This window comes from Sorghum bicolor, chromosome 4 (genome assembly GCF_000003195.3).
Source record: "Sorghum bicolor cultivar BTx623 chromosome 4, Sorghum_bicolor_NCBIv3, whole genome shotgun sequence".
In the NCBI taxonomy this organism is placed as follows: domain Eukaryota; kingdom Viridiplantae; phylum Streptophyta; class Magnoliopsida; order Poales; family Poaceae; genus Sorghum; species Sorghum bicolor.
In genome coordinates, this window is record NC_012873.2 from 7263693 (window position 1) to 7285425 (window position 21733).

At 42.6% G+C, this 21733-nt stretch overlaps 2 protein-coding genes across 2 annotated transcripts; both read right to left on the minus strand.

Moving 5' to 3' along the window:
* On the minus strand, positions 12416-13976 carry LOC8082934. Its single transcript, XM_021458774.1, has 2 exons — positions 13673-13976; positions 12416-13586 (listed from the first exon to the last, which is right to left on the minus strand). The coding sequence occupies exons 1-2, from the start codon at positions 13752-13754 to the stop codon at positions 12550-12552; spliced, it is 1119 nt and encodes a 372-aa protein (XP_021314449.1). The 5' UTR covers positions 13755-13976; the 3' UTR covers positions 12416-12549.
* Positions 16741-21061, minus strand: LOC8082935 (26S protease regulatory subunit 8 homolog A). The gene is made up of 9 exons (XM_002453471.2): positions 20721-21061; positions 19765-19862; positions 18694-18918; positions 18563-18625; positions 18318-18481; positions 17998-18154; positions 17797-17895; positions 17598-17708; positions 16741-17129 (listed from the first exon to the last, which is right to left on the minus strand). The coding sequence occupies exons 1-9, from the start codon at positions 20929-20931 to the stop codon at positions 16989-16991; spliced, it is 1269 nt and encodes a 422-aa protein (XP_002453516.1). The 5' UTR covers positions 20932-21061; the 3' UTR covers positions 16741-16988.

The window sequence follows — 21733 nt, forward strand, 5'->3', positions numbered from 1 at the left end:
GGAAGAGGGTGCTCTGGTGCGTCCGCTGTTGGAGAAGGGGGGTTATGGGTCACACATTCTTTTCCTATGCACGACCCAAACCGGTGAATGCGTCTTGTGATTGGGTTAGATTAGTTGGAGACACTCTAACAAAATTCAAATGCATGTCGTCATCATCTTCACTAGGCCTTGTTTAGTTCCTAAGAATTTTGCAAAAAATTTTCAGATTCCCCGTCACATCGAATCTTAGAGGGTGTTTGGGACTGCTCTGCTCCATGTTTTTTAGCCAAACAGTTTCAGCTTCACGCACTCAGTTCGAGAAAAAAGGGTGGAGTTGTGAGAGCACCTCAAGAGTACTCCACGAACTCCAGTTTTTTTGAGCTGCTCCATGGTGGAGTTTGTGGAGCAGAGTTCGTGGAGCAGCGCCAAACACCCCCTTATAGCACATGTATAGAGTATTAAATATAGATTAAAAAATAACTAATTGTACAATTTATCTGTAATTTACGAAATGAATCTTTTAAGCCTAGTTAGTCTGGACAATATTTTTTTAAAAAAAAGATGCTACAGTGTGCACGAAGCTTGAGGCCGGACATCCGGCCATCCGCTGCAGCTGGCCGGTACGGTGTGACAAGATCATGTTTGGCAATGGAAAGCCGCCGCGCAAGTGGTGGAGCACGGACAGACAACGGCCAAAGGCGCTGTTGGACCCTGTCTGTCCCCCATGGCGCGTAGCGCGGCGCGGCTCGATCGCTTTCCCCGTTCCCAAGCTATGCGCCGTCGTGGCGTCGTCGATCGACAGCTCCACGCCACGGATCGAGCGAGACCGCGCGCGTCCGTCCAGTGTCCACAGCCTCCGGCGGCCGGCACGCCGCAGGCACCGTACCTGCCGCTGCCAGCGTCCGTCCATGTGCTCCCCCTGCGCCTGCGGCGCGGCCAATCCCGCGCCCCACATGTGATTTCCTCGTGGCCACCGCGTGCACCGTGCCATGCCATGCCATGGCACTGCACTGCTCGCTCCGATCCTCCGTCTGCACGTAACTGTGCGCGGGGTAACACAGTAGCCACGAGCCCACGATAGCGGCCGTGTCCGTTGTTGTTGTGGTGGTGTCTGCATGCATGGTGCGTGTGCGCCGTATGCCGCCGAGGATAGCGCATCCCCGTCAGCAGTAGTCCCGGGCAATTTCGGTGTCTCATTCGCATGCTGGGGATCTCGGAGGTTAACTTTTTGAGCTGTTTTTTCAGCGGATATATCACCTTAGGCCTTGTTTAGTTCCGAAAACTGAAAAGTTTTCGGAACTGTAGCACTTTCGTTTGTTTGTGGTAAATATTGTCCAATCATAAACTAACTAGAGTCAAAAGATTCGTCTCGTGATTTACAGTCAAACTGTGTGATTAGTTTTTGTTTTCATCTATATTTAATACTTCATGCATGTGCCGCAAGATTCGATGTGACAGAGAATCTTGAAAACTTTTTGGATTTCGGAGTGAAATAAACAAGGCCTTACTATGCTCACGATAGATGGCTTCAACAGGGCCGTAACTATACGAAAACGACCGTGTCTGTCAGTCGGTCTCGGTCGACATCTTATTTTATATATATATATATATATATATATATATATATATATATATATATATATATATATATATATATATATATATATATCAGAACCACAATGCATGGACCGTGGTTTAGTTTTGCGTAAATACGTGGCTGGATCAGTGATATATAATTAAGCTTCTTCTTTTTTAAAAAAGATAATTGAATGATGTCTACTCCCTCTATCCTGTAATATAGAGCATTCTAGCATTAAAAAATTATCCTCAAACATAATGCATTTTGGAGGATAAAATCTAATTTTGTATTAAGTACTTTTTATTTATCAACCAATCACCATTAATCGTGTTGATGATAACGTGTGATTAGGAAATAATAAAACAAGAGTACATGTATTTTTTTTATATTCTATCTTAATTTGTCTTAAAATTGATAGAATATACTATATTAGAGAACAGTTGGAGTACTTTTGTTCAATCTATATGGTTCATATGCAAGCTATGATAAATCTGGTATGAGTTGTAAACTGTGGAAAAACTAATGTGAAAAGGCTATAAACTATTTATTTGGTTGAAAAAAATATGAAACACATCACCTCTCTATCTCCTTTGAAACAATTATGTTTTCAAGGCAAAAGGCCAAAAGTAGGATCTAATTAAGGTGCTGCAAAAATTACACTACAGAAAAACAACAGCTTCTAAAAAAAGCAGTTTCAAAGCTCACTCGTTTGGTAAGCGTTATACTTTTGGTAGTAGAAACACTTTCTACAAACTGAAACAAACATTAGCTACAAGCAACATACTCTCCCTCCGTCCTATAGTATAGTGCATTTCAGCATTTAAATTTATCCTTAAATATAATGCATTCTAGATGACAAAATTAGTTTTGCATTAAATACTTTCCATTTAAACCAATCACTACTAATCAGTTGATGATAGCATTTGATTAGAAAATAAAAATAAGGATATATGTGTGTTTTATGTTCTCCTTTAATTTGTTGTAACACCCAGCCCAGGGTTTAATAGAATTAATAGGAGACTCATATCAACAAGTTGCAACTTTTTTTCCGGAAGCCCATCTTGAAAGAACTCTAAAGTTAAGCGTGCTTGACCTAGAGCAATTTAAGGATGGGTGACCGACCGGGAAGTAGTTCCCGGTTGAGCACGAGTGAGAACAAAGTGTGTAGAAAAGACTAGTGTTGATCTGTGAGGACTAACTATATCCTAGAAAAGCTGCTAGATGTAAGCGGCCCGGCCTCGTGGAGGCGGGACGTTACATTTGTCTTATAATTAATGCACTAGTAACATGGCTACTAGCTAAATTATGGAGTTACAATTCAACACTTTCTTTAATTTGTTGCGATGATGAGACGACTCAAATTTAGTGAAGAAAAATATGTTTATGAATCCTAGCTAGTAAATAAATTACTTATCAACATATGTGTCATTTTTGTATGTCCAATCTGATTTCAAGAGCCAAGTTTAAGCAACTCAATTTTGGTTGGTAAACTATTCCATTTTCTAGCTAGAAAACATTTGAAATGAGAAGAATACTTAGAAAAGGAAACTTTTTAATGCAAAAGGTGTTGAAGCATTTTAAGTTATCTTTTTCTTTTTGTTCTTTACGGTTGATATGTGGAAGACGATTCTCCTTTCCATGGAAGTATGCAATTAATTATAATTAATAAAAGCATCAATGGCCTCCAGTCCATTAATCAGTTAGTCCATGATATATATGTATCCACCTATTTTTGTAGATCATATATACCATGCTGCTCAAGTTTCCCCTCATGATCTGAATCTCCCTTCTCCAACAACCAACTGTCACCACATTGGTTATTATGGATAAAAAGAGCACAAAATCATATGGTCGGAAGCCAAAGTGTGATTCTATTGTTCCAAACAAATTCCATATGCGCATAAAATGATCTAGATATTAAAATTCACATTCTTCTTGCTTAGCTGCAGAATCATTCAAAAGAGCAAGAGAAAGGACCGCCGCCACTACGTAAAGGTCCGTACTTTGCATGAGTTTCATGAGTCGAGATGCATTTTCTTATCAATTTTCATCTGATAGACTGATTCTGCTAGAGAATGGATGCAAATTTGGTAGCTAGCTAGTTAGTTACAATATATATGAGTGATGAATATGGCCCATGCATCTGCAGGATTCGAAAGATCGCATTATATATAATACTCTCTCCGTGTTGAAAGATGGCAAAGCATTTCCAAAGAATCCAATTCCTTTGCATGTAGTGGTTATCTATCATTAATTATCTCTGCACAAATCAGTTCCGGTTGTGAATCACAATGAAGGGGCGGTTAAAATGTCACTATCTAATTCACTCATGTCATCTGTTCTGGATAAGTATAGTTTAATTTTCTCTTTGTTTTCCTTTTGCAATCTATCTATATGGCAGAGGAGTGAGACTTGAGTATTTACTTCTACCAATGATACGGGTGTTTTTTAGTTTTCCAAATTATATTTTTCACTGCACCCTATATGGGTTAACTTCTCTGCTTAATTAATTTTTATCGATATTCCTTGCACCCTTCCGTTAAAATGCTTAGATGATTCTCGAAATTTTCATTTCTATTAAAATCTTCATAAATGCATTTTTTTAAGAAAAATTTTCGAAGTGATCCTAGAGAAAACCTGCAGGCATGTAATAGCGTACACTGCCCATATCACTTCAACTTCCTACATACATTGATATGGTAATTATGCCTAACTTGTGGTATTAAAATGGAGTTTTTTTTGTGTAGAAAGAAATGTCTTTGTCACAAAAGTCTCATCTACTATCACCAACAAGAAGAAAAGGATTAATCTCCGCCGGTTGAAATGGACACAGTGGATTCGTTGCTTGACATGGAATCAGTCCAAATCTAGGGGCCTCCGATCCGCCGGTCCGATTCCGCTAATAATTTCTTTGGTCATACTCACTTTAGTTTCATGAAAGGGCATATGCTTTCGGTTATCTGTGCAATCATCGCACGAATTCATTGTTATATTTATAAGAAATGATTAATGCTTAACCTAAATTCTAGCACACCTTTCCTACTTGTACAATTGTATATAATGATGTTAGAGCACTCACAATGCAAGACTCTATCACAGAGTCCAAGACACTTAACTACATACTATTTATGGTATTTTGCTGATGTGGCAGCATATTTATTGAAGAAAGAGGTAGAAAAAATAAGACTCCAAGTCTTATTTAGACTCCAAGTCCACATTGTTCGAGGTAATAAATAACTTTAGACTCTATGATAGAGTCTGCATTGTGAGTGCTCTTAAAGCGTCATGTGACTTGAGTTTTGGATTTTTTGCATTGGTATTTTTTTTTGAAAAGGGGATATATTAATATTCTAGCTTCTGCATCGAACTGATGCATATAACTATTTCTTATTATAAACAAGACTACTGAAGTCCACAAAAACTCAAACTCAAGGTTTTTAACTAGAATAAAAAGAAGAGCTTCGAAACTTGACATTTAAAGAGCAATTCTATTACTAAATCTCCAACCGAGTCTTGCAAACACCTCCATCACGGTTGTCTCAATAATTCTGCATCCCATCTTTACTATTTGGCGATCCTCCTCCTTCTGAAGTAGGGACCAGGACCTGGTCCAGTTGGTTCCCCTAAAGATAACCTGTAAATAAGATGGTGTTGCAGTCTTGTCAAAAATTATATTATTTCAGGTTAGACAAATCGTCCAAATATCGCACTTGCACCAATAAGAATCATAGATTTCAGTTTCCTATTTATCCCGTCTAACCAGCCCGTGAACAAGTTGTAAGTGCTAGTTGGAGGTAATAAATTAAAGAAAACATGAACAATACGCCATATAAATTTGGCAAAATGACAGTCAAAGAATAGATGTATAGATTCTTCGGAAGAACAAAAATAATATTTCCTATCTCCTTGCCACTGTCACCTTACTAAGTTATCCTTTATCAAAATTACTCCACTGTTCCCAAGCTGCATGTGCAAGATTCCCGTAGAGGTACCTGTGACGATTGCTAGGACGTCCTCTAATTAGTGTCATAGCGAGTAGCTTACAAAACATATCTAAAAATTTCACTTTGTTGATAATTTAGATATTCATCATTCAGCTAACGGCTGGCAACGGCATTCTTGTATTATAAATTCTTTCTTCTAATACAAAAAAATATGCACATTCGTGCATATTTGAGTTTTTTTTCATGTGGCTTTTATATATTAAAAAGAGTAGTAGTGTAAAATAACATAGGTCGGCAAAATAGAAAGGCCAGAAGGCTTCTGGGAAAAAAATGATGAGCCAAAATTTAGGCCACGATTCCCTATTTATGTTAAAAAAAATTATTAGTATGCATCAATTTCCCCACATGGCCACAGAGGCCTTTATATAAGCAAGGGAGCTAATTTCGTTATGCTTTGATTCAGTTCAAGTTTCTCATATTCCTAGATCATGTAATAGGAGTGCTCATGAACTCGCACGTAGTCTTGATTGAGACATAATTAGATCAACCACATGCTTGGCTTGATCCCCTCCCTAGCTTCGTAACTGATATTTTGGTTCGCAACCTTGCTAAGCCTCATGTGCATGAATAAATAGAATCTGCGTGTTTGTTTTTTTTTAAAAAAAAAGAATGGACTTGGTTGACAAGGAAAAACTAAATACTTTTATCCGGTGAAAGATTTTTTTATCAGATGGAGTTGGTTGACATTTTCCATCATATTGGGGACGACAATGGTCATACGTGTGTGATGTGTAATAAGTATAGATTTTTTTGCGTGTTTGACTAGACCAAAGCATACAGCGTTGAAAAAAGAATAAATGACTAATAAGAACATACTAATACATGTACAGAAAAAGTTGACAACATATACACGGTCCTGAGACGCTGCAAGGTTAATGGAACTACGTAGTCTTAGTTAGTCTAAGACGACGCCACGTCGTTTTGACCAAACCATAGAGTCTAATTCTCATGCAGATCAGGCGTTGAATAATTATTTATTTACGTGTCTCTTATGGGCTAGTTCTTCGTTAAAGAGAGATGTTGACAGCAGGGCAGATACCGCTTAATTTGCAGTCTAGTTTGATGTTCTTAGGCCAGTCTCAATGACCCATTTCGATGCACTGTTTCCAAAACAAATCTGCTGACAGAGCATTAATGAAACAAACAATGAAACAACTTCCACAATGTATGAGTTTCATCTTGATGTTTCCTAGGCTGGGCAAAGCATTTAATTACTGCAAAATGATTGGATCACATGCAAGATGGTGAAACGATTTAGTCCTTAGTGGGGATTTCATCCTGTTTCACCGCGTGGGAAACAACGCCAGTGGAGTTTTACCATGGTGAAACTACTTCCTTCTCTCTCCTCTTCGTTTCATGCAAAAAGTGCAGTTTTGCTGACAAGGCGCTCTAATAAATGTGCATGACATTCTGGTGAAACCTCCACTGAGACTGGCCTTAATATAATTTGCATTGTGTGGCCTAAATCGCGTATGATTAACTTTGTGGTATTTGATTGATTAATTAATTAATTAATTAATGAGATATTCTTTAATACATAGTACTATCCTTAAAACATATATAGACAAGCGGCAGTCACCGCCGTCTGCAGAGGATTAATTATACTATTGCTTATCTATTTTGTTTCCATGGGTCCATCAGGACTTGGCAACGACGTTGCATTGCACCACCAGCAGCCGCGTCTACACGTTCTGTGTGTGACCGAGACCGGGAGGAAACAAATAAACTATCTAGACGTACGACGACACTGATTAATTTCGCTAACGGGATATGATATTTGGGCCTTGTTTAGTTCATAAAATTTTTGACTTTTGATTATTGTAGTGCTTTCGTTTGTATTTGATAATTATTGTCCAATCGAACTAACTAGATTCATAAGATTCGTCTCGTAAATTACAGACAAACTATATATGCAATTATTTTTTATTTTTATTTATATTTAATGTTCTATGTATACGATCAAAGATTCGATGTGATTGAGAATTTTGAAAATTTTTGTGAACTAAACAAGGCCTTAATTGGTTTCTTTAGAAAAAGGCTACCTATGAATTTATACAATGCCGCCGTCGATGACGAACTTTTCCGTTACAAGAGACAACGCACGAAACGACGACGGCACCAACCTCATTTGATATATGCACAATTAAACTTTTTTGTTAAGGCTAGCTCGATCAAAGTTTTGAAAGGGTGAAAAAAGAAGGCTGCTTGGAGATCGAAGAAGGTTTCAACCAAGCACTTTCGTTGATACCATGCATATGTATATGGCTGCTGCATGCATGCCTTTTGACGTCGTAATATACCTACCTGCACTGCACTAGAAAAACAGAAACATAATATAGATATCATCATCGATCGCCATGCATGACCACCAAATGACCTCCGTGTCCGCGATATAAATCGTGTACGGAAGTCGGGTCGATCTTTTGCGACCACCTTTTTGTTCGCATTTGCCCGTTGGGTGGACGACACAGACACGGACACGGCCCGATCAATCCAAATGGCGGCGACCGTTGATCACGCGTTGTTCAGTGGCGGAGCCCAAATTAAAGCAAAAGTGGTTTCATACGGTATATATTATATATATATACGAGTGAAACGACACAGAAGATGAGAAGAAGAAGCAGGCGGATGGAGGGGACGGAGACATCAGAAAGTGGTTACGACGACGATGTTGTTTAATCCTGACGGCCGACTCGTGTTGTGCTGCTTGCGCGACAGCAAAATGCCAAACTCAACTCAAGTGCCGGGCCCCCCTGGGAGTGGGAGTGGGAAACTACGCGTTGTTGAAGCAGCTTCGCGTGTCAGGCAGGGGAATTTGCCTGCCTTTTCTGGGTGTGGCGTCAGAGGTGAGCGCAAAGCTTTGTCTCGACAGGTTTCAACTTTGAACCGGATCATATTAGAGTCGTAGTAGTGTGGCCCTGGTCGCGTACCTAGTCTCGCGTTCCCATGGAATTATGACAAATACTGTGCGTGAGTCAAGTCCAATTTCTATCTCTGTTTATCTGCCGTTTTTAAAAACCAGAATTCGTGTTTAGGGAGTAAGATAACAATACTAGTCGGTAAGTCTGTGCAAATTACCCGATACCCATTACCCGTACTCGAATTACCCGAACCCGAGGTACCCGATCCTATATTCGGGTATTGATTTTGATTACTCGAAATTAGTTTGGGTAATTCGGGTAATATCCCTCGGTATCCGAATTACCCAAATATTTATCTATATCTTTGTATTTATCATGTGTTGTTAGTTAAATATTAGAACTTATCAATTTATTAGAACATAATTCTCTTTGTTTGAACAAGTGATACTAATATATTATTCTCTACAAAATGCTATTGAAATTCTATACAAATTGCTGCTGAAATTATATATAAATTGCTATTGAAATTTTGTATAGTGTGTTGTTTTTTAAAAATTCAGATAAATCGGGAATACCCGAACCCGAATTATCGGGTACCCGAAATTGCGGGGAATGTTTTTTTTTTAGACTAATATCGGATACCAATTTTCATTACCCAAATTTTAAATTACTCGAATTATCCGACCCAAAAAAATCGGATAACCCGAATGCCCAGGCTTACTAGTCCGTAGTAATAAACCGCTTGTCGCCGAAGCAAGCGAATGTAACTTTTTTTTTCTTTTGATAACTATAGGTTTAAAAGATTCGTCTTGCAGTAAATTATAGAAAAATTGTAGTTATTTTTTATTTATATTTAATACTCTATATATGCGTCGCAAGATTCGACGCGATAGAGAATTTTGAAAAGTTTTTGAATTTTATGTGTACTGATGATTTGATGATGGAATTATGAGGCACGCAGGCTGATTGGCGCGCGTCAGGCGTGGGTTGGTGATTGATTTCCTGTGCAATATTGTTTGCTCCATGCCGGACCGCATGGAAACCGGAGGCGGGCCCACGCGTAGCCCACGGACCGGACACCCCGCCCACCATCTCCGCCCCTGTCGGCTCCTCCGCCGCTCCACCCCTAGACCTGGCCCATGGCCTTCCGCGTCACCAGGCATCACGGCCCAGGTAACGTGCCGCGCGCGCCCATGGAATGGAAGCTTGGGCTGCCGATTTCCGCACATGCCGCGACACGTGCGTGCATTCGCGTGCTGTGGTTTTGTTCTGGACGTCCACGTGCGTGGCCGGGTCGGGTCCTTGTACCCGGTGCTCCCCGTCGCGTATTGTACACGTAGTATAAACAAAACACATGGTACGTACACGTACGTGCAGTGTGTGCGCGGCCGGCCGGTACGCGCGCGCGCAGGCAGGTATGTACCCGACACGGCGGCGCCGCGCGGGGTAAGCGGATGTCTGTCTGCTGCCATGCGCACGGCCACGCACGGCCCAGCGCGACGCGTGGGGCAGACCCTCGCTGACGGGTGACGGCCGGCTCCGTCCGGCGGCGCCAACTGGTTTCGCGGCGGGCGCGACCGTACTCCTGCGTCCTGCCGAAATCAATCGGTGCGACTGCTAGCTGATGGGGGCGCACGGCCGGTGCCGGTGCGGCCCAACTAAACTCGGGCGACACCGATCGATCATCGGTGGGCCGGCGAGTGAAACATGCATGCATGCATGCTTCTGAGAGCTCTGGTCCATGGATTTTTGACGTCAAACGGCGACTGCCCCACGGGCGTGTCTCTTGCGTGCTTTCGCGGTCGCGCGCGCGGCGCGGCGGGATGGCCGGCTAGCTAGCTGGGGGCTTCCGCGCGCCGCGTCGTCTCTAGTGGACTTGGCGCCGGCCGCGGCTGCCGGCTGCCTGCGTGTACAGCGTGGGTACGTGCATGATGCGTGGCGGCGGCGAATCCGTGGATGGGTGTAGGTGTAGCGCGGCGCGGCGCGGGAGCTCCAGTGCATTCATGGTCCATCCATGGCCGTGGGTACCACCAGCTTTGGGTGGGACAGGCACGGAGCGCGCCCGCGGTAGGTCACCGGGGCTCTAGCCCCGGCCCCTAAGGCTGTCTTTCTTATAAATTTTTGTTATTGATGTACTTTAAAAAAAAACCAGAAGGAATCTCCCTTAAATATTTTCATGGAGTTATCCGTGGGAGGAGATAGTATGGTGGATACGAGCTTTCGGTACAACCTGTGTGTGTCCATGCCGCGGTGTCGGATGCAATTGTGAACGTTCCCTTGCATTGTCCCGTCACTTCCACTGCTATGGGAACGAAGTTAAGCAGGCGAATGTGTACACATCTCCGGCGACTGCAGAGGTACATGGTGCAGGGGACTTGACATTGGCTTCATCAATCAATGAAATAATAAGCAGGAAAAAAAAAAGGGCCCCATGTGTACACAATGGGCTGACGATTTTATTTATGGCCTATACACGACGAGACTTCAGACAGATGGGTCAAGATTAGGCTCAACCCTGTGGTGCATATTTTGGCGGAAAAAGTCTACTTTACGTCCCTCAACTTTCGCGAAAGTCTAATTTTCGTCCCTGAACTTTAAAACCGGACAAAATACATCCCTCAACTTTTAAACTGTGCACATTACATCCTTGACCTGGTTTTGAAAGCGGTTTTACCTTTTTCTTTTTATTTATTTTGGCTGAATTTTTTGAAAAATCACAATAAATCACATAAAAATCATAAAATAAAAAACTCAATTTTGTTGGACTTTAGATCAGTAGATCTACACATTGAATATATAATATAGTATGTTCTAGTACAAATCTTTTTGATGCATCTTTAGATCTATGTTTTTCTGTAATTAATTAGACTAATTATAGCTACATTTTCTATGGTCCAATTGTGATGAAATTTATATGGTGAGCTAATTATTCTATGTTTGAGTTATAGTAAAAATTTTATACTCATTGAATCACGTATTACTTAGTTATAGATTTATTTAGGTTTATGCTTGTTAAATTATAATAAATCTATAACTAAGTTATACATGATCTAATGAGTATGAAATTTTTACCATAGTTTAAACATATAATAATTAGTCTAACATAAAAAAATCACCACAATTAGACCACACAAACTATAGCTATGAATTATTCTAATTAATTATAGAAAAACACAGATCTAAAGCTACAATAAAAATTTTGTACTAAAGCATACTATATTATATGTTCACTATGTAGATCTACTTATCTGGAGTCCAACAAAATCAGATTTACTATTTTATGAATTTTATGTGATTTACTATAATTTTACAAATATTCAGCCAAAATAAATAAAAATAAAAAAAACAAAACTGCCTTCAAAACCGCTCATAGCCATGTCAGGGACGTAATATGCATGGTTTCAAAAATTGAGGGATGTATTTTACCCGATTTTGAAGTTCAGGGATGAAAATCAGACTTTTGGGAAAGTTGAGGGACGTAAAGTGGACTTCTTCAGGGGCCTCCATTCTTCTATAGGGCTAAGCCTTGAGGAATAGGCCACTCGATAGGGCCTTCCATATCCAGGCCACTAAACAAACAAGACCCACTAGGGCAAGGTCAAGATTTGGAGACCACGGCCTTGGTCATGCACTAGCCCAACATCAGAAATAACACATTTTTCTAACAAAAAAAATCAGAAATAACACATATATGACGTGATACGACCCTAGCACGCCGGGGCACCTAAAATAATCTGAGAGTTTCATTTCATCCAAATTCTGTTTCATTTTTTCTCGTATTCTCACTCGGGCTCTAATTAATCCGGACACCGCGTTCTTCAATTCTTGTCAATGTTTTAGCGTCAAAAAATACTATATGGAGCATTCTTCCCCCCAAAAAAACACAGGACCATGTGGATGAAAACTTAATAAAGTAGTAGTGGAAATGTAGAAACCATATACTAGTACTATCTGACACGCCAGTTTCCCCATGGTTCGAACAAATTTTCTGATGCCCCCAACGACAACGAGCAGCTACATACAATCACGGCAAAGCAACCGTGCGGTAACAACATCAAGAAAATAGTTACTCCGTCTCCCTCTCGCACGCCCGGCCGAGCTCCACCGACCACCGGACTTTTGCTCTCTAGCCGCGCTTGGTAGTGCGCACGCTGACGACGGCGACGTCGTCGAGCACTGGCCCGCAGAGCGAGCTGAGGTCGTCGCTCCTGGTGCTGTAGAAGGAGCTGAAGAAGACGAGCCTGGTGCGCGCGGACGCGGCGCGGAACGGCAGCACGGCGCGCTTGACGCCGCCCTTCCCCGCCGACTCGTACGCCACCTTGGTGGACTCCCGGCCGGCGTATGCCTCCACCATGAGCGACCCACGGCAGGCGTTGCTGGCGTCGCCGACGGTGAAGGACAGCGCGTACTGCCGCCCCGGCACGGTGCGGATCACCTGCGCGATGGCGCTCTCCCTCCCGGCCAGCAGCTCCACGGCGCGCCGGCCCCGCGGCACCGCGAAGCTGTCGCTGTCGATGTACTTGATGGCCTTGAGCGACTCCACCATCCACCCGGGCAGCGGCGAGTGGTCGTCCACCACCCTCGACGGGATCAGCACGCCCCATTTCGTCCCCGGGATGATGTACGGGCCCTCCTCGAAGTCGCCGTTCTTCACCAGGTTCTTGTTGGTCCGGCGAGGCGGGTTGAGCGTCTTGATCGCGACGGAGTCGATGAGCGGGCCGCAGGCGGGGTCCTCGGTGACGCCGGGGTTGTGGATGACGACGTCGACCTCGTCGGCGTCGGCCACCCAGGCCCAGGCGTACGAGTCCCAGCCGTTGCTGCTGTACATGGTCTGCATCGCCAGCAGGCCCGACTGCCCCGACGCCGACACGTTGAGCTGCTCCGCCTGCGCGCACGTCCGCGCCGCGCTGAACGTGAGCGAGTAGCGCGCGCCGCGGGCGGCGCCGTGGAGCCGCTGCCGGATGGAGGCCTCGTTCCCGAGCCGCACGGCGTAGGCGCCCTCGGGCACCACCAGCACCATGTCCCCCTGCTTCCGCCCCGACGGGATGTACTCCACGAACCCCGACGTCTGCCACGCCGGGATCGCCGACGAGCCCATCACCCGCGTCCCGCGCAGCTGCGACGGCGCCGGGCCCCGCTCGAAGTTGCCGTTCGGGAGCAGACCTGCATTGCATTTCCATGGCAGACAAAACCAATCAGAGATCGATCGCGCCAAGAAACTGAACAATGGCAGCGCAGTGAATCGTTACCGTCAGTAATTCCAAGCGCCAGTCTGCACGTTGCGCACAGCAGCAGAAGCATCACTGGCACGGCCATGGATAATCTTCCCATCTAGCTCCAATTTGCTCTCGATCTAAAGAGATCAACAGACTCTGCACTTCGAATCGTGTTGCTCTGAACTTCTGATTGATCGATCAATGTGGCCTGAGAGGTGGAGTGAGGAGGGCGCGGTGCTTAAATGGAGTGGAAGGCGACCTCCGGGGCTGCACCTCGATTTGGGCGCAATTAACAGTTCTGCCACTGAGGCGTTACCTCTCACCACTGCAAGATTCAGTTATGTCAGAACCTGCAACGTGCGGTCTTCATGATCTGGCAGAGTCAAGAACATGAGTCCATGTTCAGGATCAATCAGTAACCCTTCTTATTGCTGGAACAAAATGCGATCAATTTGCAGGGTCCAGCTTATATAATATAGAGCAAGATTCCACCTTATAGTTCTGCATTGGCTTTTTTTTTCTTTGGATCACTCTCGAAAGCTTAAGGCATTGTTTAGTTCATCCTGAAAACCAAAAAGTTTTCAAGATTCTCCGTCACATTAAATCTTACGACACATGTATGAAGCATTAAATATAGACGAAAACAAAAACTAATTACACAGTTTGTCTGTAAATCGCGAGATAAATCTTTTGATCCTAATTAGTCTATGATTGGACAATATTTGCCACAAACAAACGAAAGTGCTACAGTAATAAAATCCAAAAAAATTTCGCATCTAAACAAGGCCTAAGTTTGAGATGTGAGTCAGTAACAAATCTTCAGAAAAAAAAACGGCATGTCGGTATTGCCCATTTTTCGGTTTGTTTCCGTCATATTACGAATGCTTGTGGAAGTATGTAGATCTTTCGGACACTATAGATAGGTAGATCTGAAGCGAAATAGCTTCATGATCATGACTGACCTGGCATAAGGATATTTCGAAAAAAAAGACTGACTCCGCATAAGATGAGATCCTCAAAGTAAAGAAGACCTTGCCTTATCGGTACGCCTTTAGTTTGTTGCTTTTTGTTTAGGACAGATCTTCATTTCTGGTGAGGTTTTCGCTTCGTATAGGTACTGTTGGTTATTCATGCTAAAATTGATGTACAGGCAGTCCTCAAATTGGGACAGTTTATGATCGACATCGGTGTGTTCTGCTTCGGAATTCAGTTTTCAGTGATAAGTGTAGCAATTTAACATCGCGGGTATGGCCAAGAGTCGAGACTGAAGCACTGATCTTTACAGGTGCTAACTAGAATGCTACATTGTTGCTGTCTCGTTGATGATATACAAAGCCAGCGGTCTGCAGATCAAAAGCAGCGCAGCAGACAATCTGAACCTTTTCTGTGATTACTTTTCTTGCCTGATCTCTGAACCTGTGGAAGTGATGATTTTGCCCTAATGGCCACAATTATGGGTACTCCAATCCATGTGAGGAACTGGTGATGCCAAAGACCTCTGTCTCCATTTTCCATGCATCCACCGACCATGCATACCATGGACTGAAATTCACCTGTACTAATCGCGGGCTGCTCATGCAGTAGTAAGTTTTTTTTCTTTTACATCCAGACTTTACACTGATGTCCTCAGGTTTTTGAATTTTTTATCACTCTGCTAGCTTTTCAGAGCCATGATCTTTCTACACCTGCTATACTCAAAGGCGTCACCCTGCAGCAGCTGCAGTTATGTTAACGAGGCAGTGATGGGGGATCATTGCTCTTCTGCAATATTTACCTCTCTAATGCAATGCAATGCACAGCAGGTCGGCAAGAACAAGACATGGATGCACGCAGGGGCCGGGGATGCGATTCCGGCATGTGACCGCGCCTGCGCTGGCTTATCGGGTGATCGATCATGTGCCCGTGGATGCTGCTGGCTGGAGCTGATCGAAAGGAGGCAGCAGATGGCAGGCACTCGCATGTGCAGTTGCATGTGGAGGTGTGGAGCACTGGAGCTACGCCAAGGCTTTGTGGGCATGTGGGCATGCATGCGTCTCTCCAGCTTTAGGTTCCAATAAGTAGCCGCTACCCGATTTAGGTTTCAATAAGTCGATGGAATTCAGTGCCACACCGACAAATTTGTGAGAAATGCATGTATGTATGTGTGCTCAGTTTTTGTGAAGAATGGACTACGTATGTGCCTACAGCTTTTTATGTAATTTCGTAAAACAACCTATATGCTCGCAGGTGAAACTAGACAAATGAAAAAAAAAAACTGATTTTACTGGGCTCTCTGGCTCCTCGTATTGTGTAAGGAGCGGCCGAGCGGGGAAAGAAACCTTCCCAGTCCCAAAGCGGCCCAATTAATTTTCGTTGGGATTTTGTTCGTCTCTGTGCTGCATGTTCAAGCCTTCAAGGCAGAGGAGTGAAGGCGGCCTGAATGAAGATGGTAGGAGGATGAACTCCAACTCCGTATCTATGAAATCGAACATATTCAATTCCTGAATGGCTGAATAGGTATGGCGTAACTCATGGAGTCATGGATTGGGATTTGCGAGTTTGGGACCATGCATGCATGAGATGCTGTGCCTCTTCCAGAACCTGAATCTGTGTTGTCTCTAGACTCTCTTTTGTGTGCGTCAATGCCTTGCCTGGTTTTTTATGGTCACAGTCACGGGAGCTGAGTAGTATACGCATGAATGAATGCATTGCGTTCCGCCCAATCAAAGCTTCATTCCACTCTTCTGAGTGTGTACTTGTACTGTACTTGTGTCACGACAGTACTTATCTCGTCAAAAACAAATGTTAGTAGTACACTAGTACTTGTGTCCTTTGTACATCTAATCAGTTCTTTATAAAAGACAAAGTGTTAGTAGGTTACTAGTGCCGTTGTTTCTGTTCAGAGATCCTGCAAACTAACATAGCTTGATGTTCAGAGCCGAGCTCAGACAGGGGCACAAACAACGTAGCTCAAACGGGGCTACAAAACGTAGCTCAGACAGGGCCGGATTGAATGGGCCACGATATTGCAATGCATGTTACACACCATAGAGAATGGATAATCAGAGCAGCAACCATTATGCAGTGTTCCTTACGAGTTGACTGGCAAACTGCACACCAAGTAGGAACTGGAACTCAGAACATCGCGAGCTAGCAATGCATTAGTACCGTCATCTAGCTGATCTGATAAAATTCAACTTTTGCAATAACATACTACAGCTGTTATAAGGAAAACTTTAAACATAATAGGCATGCACAGAGCATGCCGTTACACCATTCCACTGCTTTGGCAAAGTGGTATGAAAGATAAAAATATGAAGGCACTAGCTTCAGCGTGGACATGAAAGGTGGGTACAACAAGGCATGAGCCTCACTTCCAGAGCTTGCGCAGGGACATGTTCTTCTCCGTGTCTTTCTTCATCACCTTGGCCACCGCCATCTCGAAGTCCTCCTGGGTAACGTGCACCCTCCTCTCGCGGAGAGCAAACATTCCAGCCTCTGTGCAGACAGCCTGAACAACAAAAGATAAAAAATGGAAGGAAAAAACAGTCTGAGATACTTCGAAGCAACACAAGGTCTATCAGAGAGAGAGAGAGAGAGAGACTAACGTAGGAACTACAAGATCACACAGGCTTGGTAATAAACATCGAAATCCCAGTTTTTAAAAAAAAATCTAAAAAAAATGCAAGTCAAACAAAATTGCTAAACAAATAAATACGAAGGTTCTCTCTTTACTAAACAATGATACACAGGTCTTCTGCGTCTTCGCGAAAAAAGGTTCTCTTTCACAGGGTTTGCTATATGAGCAAGCTTTCTGAACTCTCGACTCTAATCATGAGAATTATTGCGAGTGGCCGAGTTGTGACAAAAGATGTGAGAAAATAACTTTCTGCTTGAATGGATGGACAAGTAATCAAACATCACAAAATTGAAATACAAGGCAGAACACAGTTCATCAGATGAAGTGGAGTTAACAAACCTTAAGCTCAGCTCCTGAGGCCCCATTCATCTTTTCAGCGATCTTTTTCAGATCAATACCACGCATCAAGTTCATTTTTCTTGAATGAATCTTCAGGATATCGAAACGTGACTGCAAGGGCAAAAGATTAAGCACCCTGTCAGATAGGAGTAGCCATGTAAAATCAACAGGCATGACAGTACGAGTTAGCAGAACATACATCCTCATTAGGATTTGGAAATTCAATCTTCCTGTCTATGCGGCCAGGCCTCAGAAGGGCTTGATCCAAGATGTCTATTCTGTTTGTTGCCATCAAAACCTGCATTATTAAATATTTAAAACATCACAATGATGTTCCTTCCCCTATTGTATACATTTACAAATCACTAGTTCAGCACACAAGAACACAAGTGAAGCATACCTTAATTTTGTTTGATGCTTCAAAACCATCAAGCTGGTTTAGAAGCTCAAGCATGGTACGTTGCACTTCACTATCACCGTTGCCAGTTCCAGACTCCATTCTAGCAGATCCGATAGAGTCTATTTCATCCATAAATATAATGGACGGTGCATGTTCCCTGCAATAAGTTAATCAGATAACTAATCCCAAATGAGAGATAAGAACACAGAATGTATATGTAACATTATGCTATAGCCCATACTGAGTGATAAGAATAGAGAATAAATATGCAAAATTATGCTTCAACTCACAAACAAATGCTTCATATTTACTGAGCCTACCTGGCCATAACAAATAGTTCACGAACCATCCGGGAACCCTCACCAATATATTTCTGAACCAGCTCAGAACCAGACACCCTGATGAAAGTGCAGTCAGTGTGATGAGCAACCGCACGTGCCAGCAATGTCTTTCCCGTGCCCGGAGGTCCATAAAGGAGGACACCCTGAAAAATAAATAAGATTTGAGTCTTTTCCACCTACATGTAAAGTTCAAATAAGTTAAGGTCTTCAGGGAGAAAAAGAACCTTTGGTTGGGCAATTCCAAGGCTCTCAAAAAGCTCTGGATGTTTGATTGGAAGCTCGATGACCTGAAAGTTGACTTAACAAATCAGAATACGCATATTTTGATGATAGCGAATTTGAGTTCGAATCAAACCTCTTTGATCTCTTTAATTTGCTGGTCAAGGCCTCCAATCATGTCATAAGTAGAATCAGGAACCTTCTCAACCTTCATGAGATTGACCAATGGATCAACTTTGCTTGGTAGAATCAGATGGAGCATATAACTGTCATTCCGAAGAGCAACCCTTGTTGAAGGTGTGATCTTTGTGATATCAATGCTCTTATCCAGATCCACCACATATTTGCCTTCAGGATGTACCTGAGCAATTTCATTTGGAAAGTTAATATCGCTTTCATAACCAGGAAGTTAGAGCTCCCATTTAGAGCTCTCAGACAAGGAATCCAGTAATAGAAAATTTTAAATTACAAAAGACTAGCAAATCCAAATCAATCATAGCTTTAAACAAGTATACCAGGATCCAGGAGTTACAAAACATTTCTAATATGGAGAGTTGTAAGAAAATACACAATCTTCAATTGGTACCCAAACCAACAGCATATGCAGTATATGCCACTTAAGGATTATTTGTCAGTAGACATATGGAAAAATATAGCAGAGAGAATGTGACTGATTTACACAGACAAGATAGAAAAATGTGAAGGCTGATGCTAATTTGTACCAGGAACCTAAGATACTTGCATTACCATGGCCAAATAATTCTTTTACTCACCCGGCAAAAAAAAGCTTTTACTCATTTAATAATTGCTTAAAATATGTTGTGGGAACATGGAGCTATATAGTGCAGCACAGTGATGAATATTTGTTCTTGTAAGGATAGTTCCATGGATTCATAATGGAGTCAAGTGATAAATATTTGTTCTTTGTAATTGTAAAAAGTAAAATACTCACAATTTCCACATATGAACTTATCTTTAAACAAAGACATGTTCCCATAAGCTCATTTATAGGTGTTAATAAATAATAAAGGTAGCAGCAGAGTACTCTTCTAGCATGTGAGCGGTGAGCCTAACCTAGACTCCTAGAAAGCACTGGTTAATCTTATTCTTAGAGCTTTGTTTGATCTAACAGCCAGAATAATTACCTTTAATCAAGAAATGATATTCATATGGAGTACTGACGTAGAGTAGTAGACAAAAAAATTACCTTCACCAGAACCTTTGATTTCCCCATGACCTTCACCACCTCACCAACATATGAGCCAGGCTCTTGAAGCAACTGCAACTCTTCCCTGAGCATTCTAACTGAAAAATCAAATTGCAAGGCCAAGAGTATGGTAATCAGAAAACAATACATGTAGGAGATGCTGCTCCTGAAACAGAGACAGCAGGAATTCAATAAATCCTAAACAAAAGTATCACTGTGCAATCATTGTGAATATTACCCCACTATGTAATGGGGGCACAGGATGATCATCAAGATAATTTGACATTGCAAATGTTCAGCTAGAGGCGAATTTAGTTTATGATTTCTGTTAGAACTTAGAATGTCACAATACCACAATCATGTCAAAGAAACGCAGGCATTGAATAATAATGGATAACCTCAGGAATACAGAAACCTGCTTGAAATATTATCCTGACAACCCCACAAGAATGTGGTAGAACAAAACTGAAAGACAACATTCGCAAACACAGACAAGCAACAGATAGCCTGCACATCTTACGCATAATTCACTGCGAAAATCAAGATCCAAACACAGCAAAACAACAGTTACCACTATGACAATACCATCCACATAACATCCACAATTCAAACTGAAAAGTCCAAGTCAGCCTGCTGCTCAAGCAGCTAAATATCTAAAGCATATTCAATTGGAGCTATTCTTCAGTAAATCTAACACACTGATTAGTAATTAACAGGCCATCTTCATCATCAGATTAGATAATTTGGCTTAGAAACTTCAGCGTGACGAACAACCAGGCGTCGAAACCCAACAAGGCAACTAAAGGCCGTGCCTTTGGCCACGATTCAGACCCAGCCACAGGTAGGGTTTCCATCAACGCGATCGAGGATTCAACACCACACCAAACCGCGGCGCAGGAGGGGCACATCGATTCTAGGGTTTGAAGGGGGTCGTAATAATCGAGAAGAAGTTTCACCTCGGGAGTTGAGGTCGTTGCGCTGGGCCTCGAGGCGGTTGAGGTTGTGGGTCTTCTGCCGGATCTGGAGCTGCAGGTCGTGGATGTGCTGCAGGTAGTACTGCCGCAGCCCCTCGCCCCCGGCGCCGCTCCTCCCCTTCGCGGCCGCCGCGGCCTCGTCGCCGGACGCCGCCGGCGTGGGCTTCGAGATGTCCATCGCCACCGTCGCCATCGCCGGCTCGGGTAGGTCGCGTTCGGGGTAGGGGGTTCTTCTTGCGTTCGAAGAAAGGTTTCGACCCGGAAGCTGAAGTGGGCTTTGCTTGCTGGCTTGGGTCCGGGCGTCTGGCGGTCAGGGGCGGCTTCGTTTCCGCGCCTCGGTTTAATAGATAGAGGCGATCAACCCCCGATTCCGAAACCTCGTTTATTCGACTCAAGGCCTTAATCATCCACAAAGTTTCTACATTGTAGAACTTTAATTTATATTTTTTTAATTTATATTTGGTAATTATTATTTAATTATAAATTAAATAGGCTCAAAATATTTATCTCGTAAATTACAGATGAATTATTTAATTAGTTATTTTTTTATTTATATTTAATACTCCATACATTTGCCGCATTATTCAATGTGATAAAAAATAAAAAAATTGATTTTAGGAATTAAACAAGGCCTCGTTCTGGTGTTTTCCTTTCTTCCCCACAAAGAAAAAAGTGAAAGTAACTAGGTAACAGCACTCTAGCAGTTGGAGAAAACTCTAACCTTCAAAAACTAGTTATTAGGATAAATACAAAACTTGTTTTAGGTTTTGCAGATCTTTGCTCCATCAGGATGAGAAAATTCTTATCGAAGATCTTCGATAAGAAATAGTGGATTGGGGAGGAGAGGTCTCCCCTTTATTTGAGGGGTGAAAGGCATGATTTAAGGGACCGAGAAAAAAATCTCATTGAAGTTGGGTTTGGGAAACTGCTAGAGTTATAAGATCTCCAAAACAACTTTTTTCTCATTAGGGTTAGAAAACAGAATTGCCGGAGAT